Source organism: Aspergillus thermomutatus (genome assembly GCF_002237265.1).
Source record: "Aspergillus thermomutatus strain HMR AF 39 chromosome Unknown NODE_254, whole genome shotgun sequence".
Classification (NCBI taxonomy): Eukaryota; Fungi; Ascomycota; class Eurotiomycetes; order Eurotiales; family Aspergillaceae; genus Aspergillus; species Aspergillus thermomutatus.
The window spans coordinates 1-15959 of NW_020798304.1; the positions used below are offsets into that span (position 1 = coordinate 1).

Below are 15959 nucleotides of genomic sequence, written 5' to 3' on the forward strand. Positions count from 1 at the left end.
ATGAGTACGGTGCAAAGAAGAAAACAGAACACACAGAGAGCGAGAGAGACAACGGGGGCAATGGAGGGGGTGGGGGGGGGGGGGGGGGGGGGGGGGGGGGGGGGGGGGGGGGGGGGGGGGGGGGGGGGGGGGGGGATGTTCCAAAGGAATGGAGAGGATGGCGGAGGGTGAGAGGAGAGAGAAGAGGGAAAGGGGAGAGAAAGCAGAGAAGATGGGAGTAATGTCAGACAAGAGAGAGAGAGAGAGTACCTCAGGTAGTAAGAGAGGCCCGGGGGACACACTGAGGGAGGGGAGAGTGAGGAGGGGGACAAGACTGGGCAGGAAAGGAGAGAAGCGAAGAGAAAGCGTGGGATTGGATTATTTTCCTTTTCCTGCACAGAGTATCTATCTAGTCTAGGTATTTTATTTTTCTTGACCGGCGACAATTTTCAGTGAGGGTTAGAAATGATAATAATCTTACAAAATTGCAGAGGTCTGAACTCCATGCTGCAACTGAATGGAATTGTCCTTCGATTGCATGACAGAGAACTACAAATATACTACAAAATACTACACACATTAATTGCTCAGAGAAATATTTACAGAAGTGAAATATACCGCGAAGAGGTGATGCTTTTCTTCAACCTCGAGTGATTTTACCTGATGAGTTGACCTGCACAAATGACATGCGAAAAAAAAAAAAAAAAAAAAAAAAGGTGGACATCGGACGGATTTGCACGCTTGTGGTTGGTGATGGAGGTTAGTTGCCGGGTCGTTTGGAATCGCTTCTTCCCGGCTTCCGTCCTTACTTTTGCCCTCGAAGGAATTCTCTTTTCTTGTCCCACTTCATTATTCCATATAAGAAGGAGATCCCTTACCAGGTGTACTGGGTGATATTTTTCATACTTGCTTGATATATATGTCATGAAGGCACAAGAAACAATTATATGCTTGTTGTATATCTATCTAAGGAATGGGAGTAGGTAGGACCTACTACCTACCTACTCTGTAAGCATCGTAATCACTAATCACCGTGCTCTATTTAGTGGCATCAGGGGTCCCCAGTTTAAATTACATGGTACTACTACTACCAGGTACTCCGAGTACTACGACTAACTTAGGTAGGTACTGCCCATGGTTGCTATCTTGGTCTAAGTAAGGAATTATTCTCACGCCTGGTCCTTTGAATAGGATATTGACTCCTGATATGCTCTTCTCTCTGGTGCTCATACATTGTCAGACCAGAGGAACTATACCTATACTACCTTACTATAGCCATTGAAAGATAGCCATAATTTCTCAGTGCATGGAAACCATTGCATCTTCACTATCATGACTTTCCTAGGCCTGCCGGTAACCGGAAATTTTGGTTAACATCTTGTCCTTAATTTGCACTCTTTAGCGTCGGCCCATCAACCACACTACGGAATTGTCCCACACTCAATTCTGGCCTTTCAGTTTCAATCCTCCTGGACTACGGAGTATGGAGACTTGAGAGTTGAGACATAAGAGTACCTTAATAATAGTTCACAACTTCCGGCTTGGAAGTCAGAGACTAGACTTGATATCTGGTATCTATCTACTATCTATCTTCTCCGTACGTATCTATGCGGTGACAGCATTGTCACTCATCCGGCATAGGAAGTCTCCCAGATAATGTGATACACTCCAATCCATTTTGTCAGATGATTGAAAGCCTCGGTTACAGTGATCGTACAGTGACTTTATCCAGCGATCCTCCGCCATGGTCTCATAGTGCATATTGAAATACTACCAGCTGGTCTCTCATAATCACTCATTGGCCCCCTGCTTCCCTCTGTCAAATCAAGGTCTGGCAACGACTAGGTCATCAGCCATATTTTTTCCAGCGAATGACATGACCTTGGCAGCTTGAGATTCTCACACGATGCTGATTAACAGACTCCAGCATTCGGCTCAGACCTCGTGGGGATTAAATTAGACCATATCTCAGATCCCACCCTACTACACCAGTGCAACTTCGCCATCTATTCATCTACTATGACTGAATGAAATCATGAAAGCTACTTGCCTCTCCGTTCTCGACATCATCGTCTGCAGCTCAACCTGATTAGCCGCTGTCTACTCCTTACATGGTGCATCTCAAGCCTTCCATTGAACCTTGACGGTCACAAGCAAATAGCTCGTCTTTTATGGCCATTCTGGGCGACAGACATCATCATATTCTTCGTTCATAACTAGGTATACGAACCGCAACCCCATTATTACTCCGAGCAATCATTGCATCCTGGGAAAATAGCCACCACAGAATCACATCGGATCAAGTTCGCCCTCAGTTCAGTGATAGGCGGCTATCCCACCCTATTTCTTCTTGGTATACCAATCAGCCCAACATGTACCCCAACTCTAACTATCACTCCTACATCACACTGCAGATGTCCAACTTTCAGACTCAGCATCCGACGTATTCTGTACAACAGCAGCAACTCTAACTCTCGAACCCAGGAGTATGCAACTATCATTAGTTCACAGCATTAGACGTAGTAAGAAGTACATGACGGACTACCAATGCGCAAACTCAAAGTCCCCGTCATCTTTGAGAGGTCATGGTGGGGCAAATTGATCGTGGATGGCATTCGCACCCCCTGCAACTACACTTGGATCGTCTCTGAGCATTTAATCACTCCGGAGTGCACTAAGGTAGGCATGTAGGTAACAAGCCCGACATCTTCATTTGCATTCAGTCGTCTCGACGACCGCTGAAAATAGGTGCATTCTTGGCCTCTTGTCATTGGCGGACTGATCATTTGGATTTTCACACTCTCTTCAAGGGCTGACTACCTTAGAGATCGAATGACGTAGGTCTCTTCTCTACGAGGGAGAATGTAGATAGACAGTGCCTAAATGTCACACTATGTCAGCATGTCAATATCCTATTGTTGGTTAGCTCATAATGTCCGTATCAAAAGGGACGGTATAATTCCATAAGTAAGGACTGCTATCATTCTCACTGAGGCGATCTCGTCGATTGATACAGCAGGCTTACTATTGTTAGAAGCCAGCTTCCAGTGATGAGCACCTGCTGTCCCGGGCCTTGAGTCCTTGATTCAAGCACTATCAGCTCTAGGTATCTTCTCTTTCTCATTGACAACACACTGCAGATAACCAAGGCGGACCGCTTTACTCAAGGTCTAAAACCCTGCGGGATGGATACTGACTCTTGCATATTACTTCAAGACCATCCCCCGCAACATATCGGGAGCTATACCTTTCTCTCTTCCACGTAACCTTCTCCAACAATTCTTCATGGTCGATATCTAGGCCACATTGGAATATACATAAAGGCAGCCGCCAGCACTCAAGCTAAATATCGGATCGGTTTCAGTGGCTTCAAAGCCTCCTTTGTCTTCGCCCAAGTCATGCTCCCGCATTTGGACTCGCTTGCTGAATCGGGTTAACTCCGTCCTTCCGCCATGGTTCGATGGGAGTTGTCGACAGTTTTGCAGCGTTTGAATGGAAGCTGATGAAGATACAGACAGGACCCGAGATACACTGTCTAGAGCGCCAATGCTTTCTATGGAGTCCTATGTGATATATCGCAAATTTGCCCCGGCGGGATCATTATCCGCTCAATCGGACATTGAAAGGACAATTCAAGGACAAGAAGAAGATGATTCGAACATTCCTCATGTACGATGCAAGGCAAAAGAGAGGATGGCTGGACGCGACTGTAGAGGATGAGTACATCACCGTCTTTCCGTTGACGTTTGTCGTTGATGGTCATGACCAAAGCCCCTAAGGTAGAGCAATGGTAACACGTGCCAGCACCCTGGACACATTCGGAGCAGGGGCCGAGACAGGCCCTCGAGGATTGTGGCTAGTCTTTACTCCGTATTGAGGTCCGAGAATCGCGGGGCAGAAAGGAGAGGGATGATCAATAATGAAAAGTAGCCCGGTATCATTATTGATAGTGGCCCAGTGGGAAACTTGAACCAGCCTAGATCTTGTCTCCAACGTAAACAAAGAACAAGATCAAAGTCAGCGAGGGAATTGTGAATAATAAGTCACACCATGACCAACTTATTGATTGATAACTTATTCATAGCAGTGAAATTGAGGGGCAGCACATCTGTGATATCTCCAGACTGGTGTTTTTCGTGAAGTGGAAATTCTGAAGTAGATTTAAGAGCACCTTATATGATATAATAACCTTCAGACAGAAACTTCAAGTCTAGACATGAGAAAATAGGTTGATTTACTCTTCCTATGCACTGAACATCTAATGACCCTTGATGTTGTGGGAGCAATTAACTGCCTCAGGCAGAGGTGTGATGTGGGCTCAATAATACAGGGAAACAATAATAACAAAACATCCATTGAAGCAAGAGCTGGTTCACTACCTGCCTCATTATTCTTCAAGACTCTTCGATCTCCCAGACACTCCGATGCACCTGCCACAATCAGAGAAGAAACAATAGGATCCATATACTCCTTAACAGAATTGAGGGAAACCCGTCATCCATCTATTTGGGACTGAATCCAAACAGAGACAAGCGTTCCCCCTCTACTACAGCACCACGTTCCGTTTTCCCTTTCTTTCTGAAACGCCTGATATTTCTCTTTATTCTGTCTCCAGTTTCCTCTCATTTCTTCTTCATATTTCTCTTCTGGAGATTGCTTTCTTGGACTGTTCTCTTCACCTGGAATTGGTGGAATCTATTGACACCCACATGGTCCCCCGTCGGCTGTGCCACTGGCCTTGACTTACCGCCGAACGCTGAGTTGAATGCCCCCTGGCTCAGGCTCACCACCTCATTCCCCCTCCGCGCGCTGCCTTTCGCCGTCGAATCCTCAGCAACGTGTGTGAAACCCGCAGTACCCCGATCAGGAACAAAAAAAAAAAAAAACCTTCAGGCTGGTCCTTTACTTGATACCAAGAGGATTTCGCTTTCTTCTGTACAATATTTCTTTGTTCTAAGTTGTGTGGTCATTTGGAGAGCGCGTACTTCCTGGTTAAGCGTGGTTCGCTCTCCCCTTAAAAAAGCTCCTCTATCTATTTAGACGATCGATGAGCAGTCGTCGAGCCCCGACATTCTCGACCGCAAAGGAAGACCAACTCGTTCGCTCCCATTCGCATTCTGTTGAATTCAGCTTATCGTCTGCTTGGAAAATTTTTGCTAGGAGTTATATCGTCACCATCGGATACGCATTGTTCGTCGCTCGTCGGTAGCGCAGCGAAAAATCCAATTTTGCTGACCCATCTCGCCAGTCGGTCTCCGCGTTGAGCCCTTCTGTTTCGCCCCTGGGCTATTCGCCTTCGTCATAGATTCGTGTGCCATCTGTCAAGACGGCTCGTCATTGGGAATTATCAACAATCGTATATTACTCGCTGCGTGGATTTGCTTTCTGGTTGCAAAGTCGGCTCGAAGTTGAATCGGTCCGGAGTTGTGGGACGAGGTTCGCACACTAGGCGTCCATTTTGACAACAACGGCTCCTTCAAATCGACTTTTGGAGCCAACGTTGCTCGACGACGTTGGAGTAGTATCTATATGATCTCAGATACCTATGAGAATGCTAAATTCTCTTCGACCACAGGTGGAAAGTCTCCGATAGCGTTGGGAAAACCTTACACCATGCCGTGGAACTTGTCCACCGATACCTCGACAGAGGCCAATTCTCGTCCTCCCCTAACCTCACAACAGTCGAATTCCCTTCCTTCCACCCCATATCAACATGCGCGCAATCTTTCGTTCCACTCGAGGACGCCTTCTCCCCCTCACGAAAGCACTTCGCCACGCTCGACCCATTCCGAGTCGATACACTTCCCCCCGTCGTTACGGAAGCCGTTCACAGGCTGTAAATATGAAACAGCAATGGCCTTCTTCCGACGGAGGATGCCTTATACAATAGGTGCTGATCTGTTACCGGAGGAAAAGGAAGGCCTCAAAGAGCGGCTTGAAGCAGAGGACGAGAAGAGACTGACTCAGGATATGTTGGAGGTATACGATCGATTATTACCGTCGGCGGAGAGCGATGATAGACGCCGTCAGCTGGTCCGAAAGTTGGAGAAACTCTTCAATGATCAGTGGCCAGGCCGGGATATCAAGGTTCATGTCTTTGGGTCGTCTGGGAATAAGCTCTGCTCAAGCGATTCAGACGGTGAGTGGTCATGGTGTACAGTCGGAAATTCTTGGAGGCTGACTCGTAGCAGTGGACATCTGTATAACAACGACATATAAAGAGCTGGAACACGTGTGTCTGCTCGCTGAAGTTCTCGCAAAACGTAAGGGGATCTAGGTTGACCTTCGTCGCTACCATTCACTGACGATGCCTTGCAGATGGAATGGAACGGGTCGTCTGTGTTTCCCATGCGAAAGTCCCAATCGTGAAGATCTGGGATCCGGAGCTGCGTCTTGCGTGTGACATGAATGTCAACAACACTTTAGCGTTGGAAAATACGCGCATGGTGCGAACTTACGTGGAAATCGACGAGCGTGTTCGGCCTTTGGCCATGATCATCAAACACTGGACAAAACGGAGGATTCTTAATGATGCAGGTAAGTTTTGACCCGTCTAAGCAGGTATCCTCGTGACATTCCGTGGTGACAATTCCGCTGTAGGGCTTGGAGGCACATTAAGTTCTTATACCTGGATCTGTCTGATTATCAATTTCCTGCAAACACGGGAACCCCCCGTGCTCCCGAGTCTCCAGGCACGACCTCATAAGAAACGAGTGACAACAGATGGCCTAGTTTGCTCATTCGACGATGATCTTAGCTCACTCGTGGGGTACGGGCGAAAAAACAAGCAGACGCTCGGAGAACTGCTCTTCCAATTCTTCAGGTATTATGGCCATGAGCTCGACTATGAGAAGTACGTGATATCTGTGCGGGAAGGCAAGTTGATATCGAAAGAGGAGAAGGGGTGGCACCTTCTCCAGAACAATCGTCTCTGCGTCGAAGAGCCATTCAACACGTCGAGGAATCTGGGCAATACAGCAGATGACACGTCATTCCGAGGCGTTCATATGGAGTTGCGTAGGGCTTTCAAGGCAGTATCAGAGGGCAACCTTGAGGATTGCTGTGAGCAGTATGAATACCCGCCTGAGGAAGAGCGATCATGGGAGCGACCGCCTCCTCAACCACGACCTACCCTGACAGCTCCGCCACATCCTTCCCGGGGCGGCCGTGGAGGTGGTCGTGGAGGGCGTCATTCGAATCAGTACACACGCGGGGGTCATTCCGGAGGCCGCCGTTCATCGAATACACTGAACAAGCCCAACAGTTTCCGGCAGCCGAATCCCGGCATGAGTGCCACAGAACTATCTCTACAGGCGCAGCACGCACAGTACCTGTTGCACGACCACCTTTACCAGCAAATCCAGATTCTGCAAGCACAGGAGCAGGAATTGCGATTGCAACTGCAAAACCAGGCGCTGCTCACCGGAAGGCCCCCTCCTGTGCTCATCCGCCAGCCGTTTATACAGTTCCCCATTCCTCAGCAGCAACAGCCGCAGCCTGAGTCGGGTGTTGATGATGGTTCTCGGTCTAGATCCGGGACTCATCCACCTCCCAGCGCGAATTTACGTCCGCACGCATACAACAGTTCCACCTATCTTCCGGTCGCCGTCAGTCCCGTACAAGGAAGTAGCACGAATCCTCCGTCGCCCTCTGCCGCAACTGCCCTCCCCGAGCTCCGACGTACACCGCGTCGCCAGTCCATAGCGAATGGCTCTCCTGGTCGATCACTCAGGGCACACTCGCAGCCGGCGCGGCCGGTGAACTCCCCGGCTCTGCAAAGCTTTGCTCCATTGTATTCCGTCTCTCAGCCTGTCGACAATTCTCATCTCCCAAAACAGCGCAACAATTCTGTATCTCCCCCGGAGGGGAACCAGAGCGAAGACGAGAATGCCTTCATGCCCAGCAGTCTTCCCACTGTGTCCCGTACAGCGTATCTGGATGAAAACCGACCGTCTGAGTACATGGGGTACTATTTGGCCACTTCTCCGCAATTGCAAATGTATCATCAGAATGCCATGCTATCGCCCTTGTCAGCCCCAGTAGGTCTGGCACTTCAGAATGGCAGCATTCTGCCGTTTGTGGGAGCCCCGCAGGAATACATGTCGACAATACCTACCAGTGAGGCCTTTGGTTCGCCCCCTGAGAGCAGTGCTGCGCCCTCTGCCAATTCCGTGTCATCATATCAGAGAGCGACTCCTCGACCAGTGGCCTCTCACGACCGGAGCGGTCCTCTGATAGTCGACGGCTCGGTGCCTTTGAGCGAGCAGCGCACTTCGGTTTCCGGGGAGGCTTATGATCAGTATGCCACTATGAGCCACTGTACTTCTACTTCTGACGATCGCAACACGGACACCCCTGCCAGCATCTCCGACTCGTTTTCCCAGGACTATCAGGACAATAGCTCAGTTGAGATCGATCAACCAGTGTGCTTTACCAGGCAGGCGATTGACACGCCCAAGTCAGGAAATGCAACTGACGTCTGGGTAAACGGGCACCACGGGAAGCCTGGTCTACTCTCAAGCAGGTTGCAAAATCTCCATGTTTCTAATGGAGAGAAACTCACCGACGCCTCGCCCAGGTCTAGCCCAGAAAGGTTCAAAGGCGTTCAGTCGCGTCTTGAGATATCAGATCAAGAAGCCTCTCGCTCTAAGCAATCTGGGCTAGAAAGAGGATTGCCTTCGTCGGGAATGTCGCTGGCAGCAGAATCGGCTCCCCCCTCAGCGATTGGCAAACGTCGCTCGAATAACGCGGACTCCTCTGACAAATTGAATGCCGTTATCCACAAGACGAAGCCTAAAAACCGTCATGACGGTCCACACAACATCTCTTCTGGACCAGGGGATAGCAAGGAACGGCACATGCCTCGAAAGCCAAATGGTATCAATGTGCCGACTCATGATTCAGTCAGCAATCATGGAAGCAATGGATGGCAGACAACCAAGAAAAAGCAGAAAAAGAGTGCCAAGTCAATGGAGCCCCGATCGGGCTTTCATGCGGGTGCTGAGCCACTGCCTGCAGACGAGTCGTTGAGGAAAGGCGGATGAGAAAGGCAAAATGTTCTCGTTGCTTGCATCGCGCTTTTGCTTCGAAGTTTATCAACTCCTATTCACACTGATGTTATGAGCTCAGGTCGGGCTGAGTCGACGTGGACTGCGGCGTTCTTTCTGCGCGCCATCTCTAATTGACCCATCACCGAGCGGTTATCATCACAATCCGACACCTGTACAGCACCTATGAAGGAGTTCCGAGATGTTTGACTCGTCGATTAGAGCAAAATTGCTGCTGGGTTTTGCATTTTCGGGGGAAGCTCTGTCAATTCTGTATAAAAGAGGCGGTAATCCTCGACGTTGTCTTCTTTGCGGTCTGGTCCAGCTCAACTGACCTGGGAGGTATATGTGCTTCGCCTTCCTTTTGTTTTGAGTTTGCGCTCGTCTTCTCTTTTCCCGTTCACACGTCGGCGTTTACAAGGTCAGACTGCGGCTTTTGGCAGTCTTGAAAGTCTATCCGTGGATTGCTTGCGGGATTTGCATACTTGCATACGACATCTGCGTCTGTTTGTTGCATTTGATTCTTCGACATGTTGACGTTTCTAACCTTGGCCATGTCCCTTGGGGTTGACCATATCTCCCTCGGATTGTCATTTGTGCCTTTTAGTTGTCTCTGCGGTTCAGTGTCCGTTCACCTTGCATGCGGGCTATGCATTTTCCTTTCCTCGTCTTCTGTTTCTATTTACGCTTATCAAAAAGAGAACAGGGACATACAGCAAATATTACGACCAACAAAAAACATTCATACAGTGGATTGAATGAGCTTTGCCGATACAAAGAGCCAGTGAAGAGTCTGGTTACCTTGTTTTTCCTTTCATTTTGTTTTGCCTGTTTAAACTGTGGTCGGCTTGGTTTTCGTGGTTGCTTTCCAATCGGCATTATCATCATGATCGTCTATACCATCATAGCAGGGAGCCAGGCGAGTGGGTCAGTGTACACTTTTTCTGATTGCGTTTCTTGTTTTTGAAAGAATTTGCGGTGGTGTGTGTTAGATATCATGCCAGTCAGGATGGACAATGAATCAAATGTAGAAATTTGGAAATTGTATAGAAAGCAGATCAATGAAGGTTGATCGGCCAGTGGCCTTGGTTCTATAGCTCTTCTTTTCTAGAACTGTATACACGGGACGTCCACACAGAGAGTACTAATAGCCTTTTGAGGAATATCCTCGTCAGAAGTAGCAGAACACGCAAGCCAGAAAGGGGATTGTCGGAGAGTCAAGCACAAGAAAGAAGTATGAGGACATGGGGGAAATAGGTAATTACATAAGATGGACGAAAGCGAACAGAATTAGAAACTCTTATCGACATAGATAAAAACATGGGTAAGAAGGAAGAACAATAGCAGAAACAAACACACAGAAGGCGCGGGTGTCACGACATACAGAATCCCGCGAACGTCAACTCATCATGATATCAAACGTGTAGCTCAGCAGAAAGCTTCAATTAGCATGTACGGGAAGATGACGACGCAGGCGGTCCAGAAGGTCATGATGCATTTGACGAGGGCGATGGGGAAGAGGTAGGGTGGGTATTCGCGGACAAGGACCCAGAGGGAGACGAGGGCGACGGAGAAGAAGTGGATGAAGAGGACGGAGGGCTTTTTGATGAGGCCGCCGAGGAGGCCAGCGGGGCCTTCGATAAGTCCGAGTTGGAAGTAACGGAAGCAACCGCGTTGGAGGGCTCGGAGGTATTGGTCTGTTGGTGGGATGTTAGTAGTTGGGCTTCAGTTCAGAGGTGAGTGAGCGAGGAAGGATTGGGGGAGATGAACGCACCGTCAGCGGAGAACAGAGAGTATAGCGCTTGTGCGAGGATGTTGATCACGGAGGCCGACTTCTTTCTCTCCCAGTGGAATGCGGAGAGTTGCTTCAGGACTCGCTTTGTGTCGCCCAGATTGGGGACCTTCTCTGGGCTCAGGAGATCGCGCAGCGTCACCACGTCGCTGAAGGCGACTGTCATTCCACCTCCCGTCAATGGGTGCCGCATGTTGAGGGCATCACCGAGGATCACCAGGCCCGGAGTTTTGCTCGCGGAGGCGGGGAGGAAGGAATTCGGCATGGATCGCAGCTGGCCTTGTTCCAAGGCGGCGAGGAAGGCTGGCTGGACGGATTCTGGTAGTGAAGGGAGGACGACGTTTCGCATGTGATTCTTCACACCACCATTCTTGACGGACGCTGATGGGAGGTTTTCGGGAATATCGACGAGGATGCGGGTCTCGTGGGTTCCGATCTGGTACAGGAGGATCGGGGCATTATCGCTCAGCAAAACATGACCGTAGTAAGGCTTCGGCAGTTTCGTATCGATCAGCTCGAGGCCCCAGAACCTCGAGCGAACCTTGGGGGTATGCGGGTGATGTTGTTTGCGGAATTTGGAGGCGTAGCCATCAGCGATGACGGTGAGGTGGCCAAAGTAGCAGGCCCGGACGTTATCCTTGGACGTGCATTCGACACCGAGAACCTGCTGGGTGTGCGAGCAAGTGACCAGGTCCGTCGCCTTGGTCTCGACAACACTGACATTGGGACATGCCATGGCGGCCTCGCGCAGCTTCATCACAAACCGGCCGTGGTGAAAGCAGCGGCCCTCCGGCGCCGGCGACGTGGGCGTGGGCTTCGGGTAGGGAATCGCCACGACATCCTTGAAATATGAGACATAATACCCCTCCACCGGGATCGAGTCGATGCCCTCCAGACAATCGCGGAGACCAAGCTGCTCCAAAGCCTGGACACCGCCGGGCTGTAACAACTCCCCCACGATGCGATCGGGCTCTTTCAACGAGGCTTCCAGGAGAATGACGCTCCGTCCCTGTCGTCCTAAAGCGACTGCGAGCGCGCAGCCTAGAATCCCTGCGCCTATAATCACGAGATCGGCATGGTTGTGTTTGAGTCGGCGGGCTTCGGCCGCATCTAAGGAGGGAGATTTGGTAGCATGGCCGTTGGTAAGAGCGGTGGCCATGGTGGGGAGGGAATTCGGTCAGCAGAATCGATGGAATCGAGGAAATTGGTGAGAAGCACGGTGCATATTTTTATTTTCCCCTCTGAGAGACGACAATTCAGTACGTAGTAGAGTAAGCAAGTAATGAAGAGGACGGGGTGTCGGAGATAGAAAAAGAACGATACTGACCTCTTAGTGTTTTGCTGGAAAGGGGCCAAGAGTGGCGTGACATGTGAAAGTTTTCTTTTCCACTTTGCTCTTCGCTGTGCCGGATTCTTATTGGTGAGGAGTCCAGGAACACCGTATGATCGCTGAGAATCAACAAAGGACTGACTGGAACGGGAACGGAAAAGAGCATCTTCTCTTCTGATCTGATCTGATCTGATCGATCCCGATGAATACCTGTGTCATTTGTCTCCATCTTATGATTGGCCACCATACCCAAGTGGTTGGCCAACATTGTTGCCTGCAAAAGGAGTAAGGGATTCAGCGATATCCTTGATCTTTGATTTTAATCTCATCATCTCGATTCTAATTTCGATGAGTAGTAATAGTAGTAATAAACCGTACAATTAGCGTAAAGTACAGAGTGTCAAGAGTATATATACAGTGGCTAAGGTGCCTATCGCATGATCCATTAAGGGCGAAGATAGGTCTAGGCTCGGCCAGGGCTTGCATTCAAACCCCCTAGATGGCATCAGACGGATCGTCCAAAACCCGTCTCTTCTGATGTAAACGACGACTCTCGTTCCATCGAGCAGCAATCGATTTCGGGTCATTGTCAATCTTACCCAGCACTGCCTCCAATTCGTATTCTTCGTCCCATCCCTTGACCGTCTCGCGGACATCGGACTGATTGAAAAGACGTCTCGCGTCAAGAGGTTGCTTCAACTGTTGTCTCGATGACTGCTTCAGTGTAGCATCATGTTTGAGTTCCCATATCGGAGAGCACCCCTCATTCTTCTCCTCGAGCAGATCGGCGATATAATGAAGATAGTCCAACTGCTCAGGGGTGACGGGGCCGGCGACGGCACCCACCGTAGAAGGTGGACTTAGAGTGCCCAAGATTCGGCGGACTTCGACCACAAAATCACGACTGAGCGCGCTATCGCGTGATAAAGCAGTAAGAATACACCACCGTAAGCCGGGAATGTTGTTTGTCGCGGCGAAGGCGCGGGCGAACATCTTCATGCACACCCCGTCAAAGGTCGCTGCAAATCTGTAGCGGGACATGTACACGGCCGTCAGAAGCTCCAGGGCCATTTCCGGCTTATGCTGGGAGATCAAGCGTCGGCTTGTCGCAACGGTAAGGTGGTGCTTGACCTTCATGTTCTTCGTAGACCAACAAAGCTGGTAGAAGCGGAGGACTGCCATCTGGACTATGTGGCCAGTTGCATCCTCATCGACCGCCATGACTTGACGGAAGAAGATGGGGGAGAAGCGGACAAGGTGACGGATACTCCGCCATTCAGTCTCGATGAGAGTACGCGCTGCACTAAGACCGTGCTCGAGCAAAGTTGCAATGACCGCCATCTCAACGTGAAGCTGCCTCATCTGGAACCGGGCATTCTTAGCATTTTGGAAACACTTCAACGCTTCCTTCAGCTTTCCAACGTGCAAATAATGTGCCATCTGCTTATGGAGTTTCTGATATTGGTCGACAGGTCTCGACGGTGTCGTCTCTTGCATCGTTCTCTGGTACCACGATAACGGATTTTGTGTATATGGCATGCTGTTAACTTCCGGCAAAGGGAATGACTGTTGGTCGAAGCCCATAATACGTTGAGACGTGGAGCTCTGCCCGTACTTCACACGCGCTGCCTGCAGCATTTGCCAGAACCCCACTGGTGCTCCTTCCAATGCGAGGCGACGAGACCGTAATATCTCCAGAAATTGCTGCTCGTTGATGGGGATGTCCCACGATCGTTGCTTCGCCATACTTGTAAATTCCGCAATCATGTCCTTGTCCCCTTTCTCTACAAAGGCCTCCAGGATATGCTTGTACAGCACTCGGTCGGGGACTATGTCATATTTATCGAGGTATCGGAAGACAAAATTGCGAATCTCAATCCCCGAATGTGAGACCCAGTACTCGAGAAATATTCGATCAAAAATTGGAAGAAAGTCGCGCCGGCGTCTCGTAAGCTTGAGCCTGTGCATCTCTTGCAATCCCGCGTCGACTCCCTCCCAGTCGCAGTTCAGAGCCTTGGCGTACACCAGTAGGCCCTGTGTTCGGCAACGAAGAGGTAGCCCATATATAGTCGTCATATCATGAACCAGAGCTTCGGCGTCGGCAACTCGTCCGAATTCAACATATGCCTTGATCACCGGGTTGAACAGTTTGTCGCTGGGCTGTTTTTCGAACTTTGGAAGAACTGTCAAAATCTTCTTTAACTGCCCGTTCAACAACTCGATGCTTCTTGTCTTCCTCCAAAGACCGGAGAGGTAGGCTCCGCACAAGCCACAATCACGGTCATGTTGTAGATTCCGCAAGAGAAACCATTTCGCAGTGGTGAGTCGGTGGGATTCAAGCAGACTCCGAAGCACAACGTCCACCATCTCCGGAGGGCAAGGGAACTTGTGCATGTACCGCGTATAAACGGTTGCAACTGATTCAATGCAACCCTTCTTCGCCAAAGCCAACATCAAAGTCTTCCACATCTCAGGTGTGATCTTATCTACCTCTTCGAGCCGCTCAAACACGCTTCTAGCGATAAACACATTGTCCTCTTTGCAGTTGACGAAGAATACTTTCACAGCCATCTCCTTCCTGTCCGAAGATATACCATTCAACGAGGAGGAATGTGCCTCCAGGAAGAACTGGGCCGCCTCAATGGGACGACCGCGGTCGAGCAGTTCCTGCATCCGTGTCGGGACGAGAATCTGCTCTTCACTCTGCGATGCCTCACTCTCTATTAACGCATCGGAGACTTCAACCGACGAGCTTGCATGATTTAGCTCGATGGCATTCTTCGTCCGCTCCATGGCGTCCACAACCCGGACCTGCCCTGGAGGAACAAAATCTCTTCGACCCAAACCACTCTCAAGATTCGGCCGTGATGTAAGCGCATCGACAAGTTGCGAACGTGCAGTTTCCAAGTAAGACTCTGCCTGGACTGCAACCCGCGGATCCTCCAGCCCCATGCCTGGACGTCGAATGCCCTCATGCTGCAAAGCTACCACGTCATCATCCTGCGTAGCCTGCCCTTCTCGTATCTTTCTGTCTGCCTCCTTCAACGACGCCAGCCCCATGAACTCGCCCGCTTCCGCTGCTTCCATCATACGGGCGAGCCTTTTCGCGGCAGACGTGGCATCGTAGTTGGGCGCGGAGGTCTGCAGGGCCCGTTTATTCTCGACAATGCGCTCGGCGACTCGGACTCGGCGATGAACATCGTAGGTGATGGCTGCGACCGTGCAAAAACTACCCACGGTTGAGCCGGCAAGGGCCAATCTGCGCAGAACCCGGAGAGTGTTTCGAGAGGGGACAGCCGGGGGGCTGTTGGTTGGCTTGGAGATCATGGTGGTAGAACCTGTTGCACCGCAGGCGGCGGGTTCTATGGGTATCACCTATGAAGCATTGATATGAATAGTAAATCTGGATAAAGCTCAAGAAATGGGGACAATGCCCGAAAAACAGGAGAGGGACGCCAATGGGCACAATTGAGTTGGGAGCTTCAACGGGGCAGTTTCGGTGGACTTTTTCTGGGCTCCAGCGGAAAGTTTGCATGCGTTGCACTTGAGGGCTTTGTTGCATGCCGTAGTCCTCCGATCGCTCTCCGGATCCAGCCAGGATCATACGACAACTATCAGCATCGGTACCTAGCTATGTGCTGTATTTAAATCTGTATAACTGAATTTTGGACAAACAAATTCACAAAGTGTCCCTTATTTGTACAGTGTAGAGATACCATCGCACCCAGCTCCTATGGCTTTATCGCGGACAGTATGAAATGTTCTAGATATTCAGAAATTGCTACTGAAGGTACTCCGTACGCCGAACCAA

General features: G+C 50.1%; 3 protein-coding genes across 3 annotated transcripts; 1 reads left to right on the forward strand and 2 right to left on the reverse strand.

Annotated features, from left to right (window-relative positions):
* Positions 1-5592: 5592 nt before the first annotated feature.
* Positions 5593-9023, forward strand: CDV56_101057 (PAP/25A associated domain family; the record flags this gene model as incomplete). The annotated part of the gene is made up of 4 exons (XM_026754676.1): positions 5593-6118; positions 6171-6242; positions 6298-6516; positions 6580-9023. The coding sequence occupies 4 exons, from the start codon at positions 5593-5595 to the stop codon at positions 9021-9023; spliced, it is 3261 nt and encodes a 1086-aa protein (XP_026611062.1).
* Positions 9024-10454: 1431 nt separating this feature from the next.
* Positions 10455-11977, reverse strand: erg1 (squalene monooxygenase erg1; the record flags this gene model as incomplete). Its single annotated transcript, XM_026755381.1, has 2 exons — positions 10455-10723; positions 10801-11977. The coding sequence occupies 2 exons, from the start codon at positions 11975-11977 to the stop codon at positions 10455-10457; spliced, it is 1446 nt and encodes a 481-aa protein (XP_026611063.1).
* A 666-nt stretch (positions 11978-12643) lies between these two features.
* CDV56_102068 (pentatricopeptide repeat protein) lies at positions 12644-15475 on the reverse strand (the record flags this gene model as incomplete). The annotated part of the gene is made up of 1 exon (XM_026755687.1): positions 12644-15475. One exon carries the CDS (start codon positions 15473-15475, stop codon positions 12644-12646), a length of 2832 nt encoding a protein of 943 aa, XP_026611064.1.
* Positions 15476-15959: the final 484 nt, after the last annotated feature.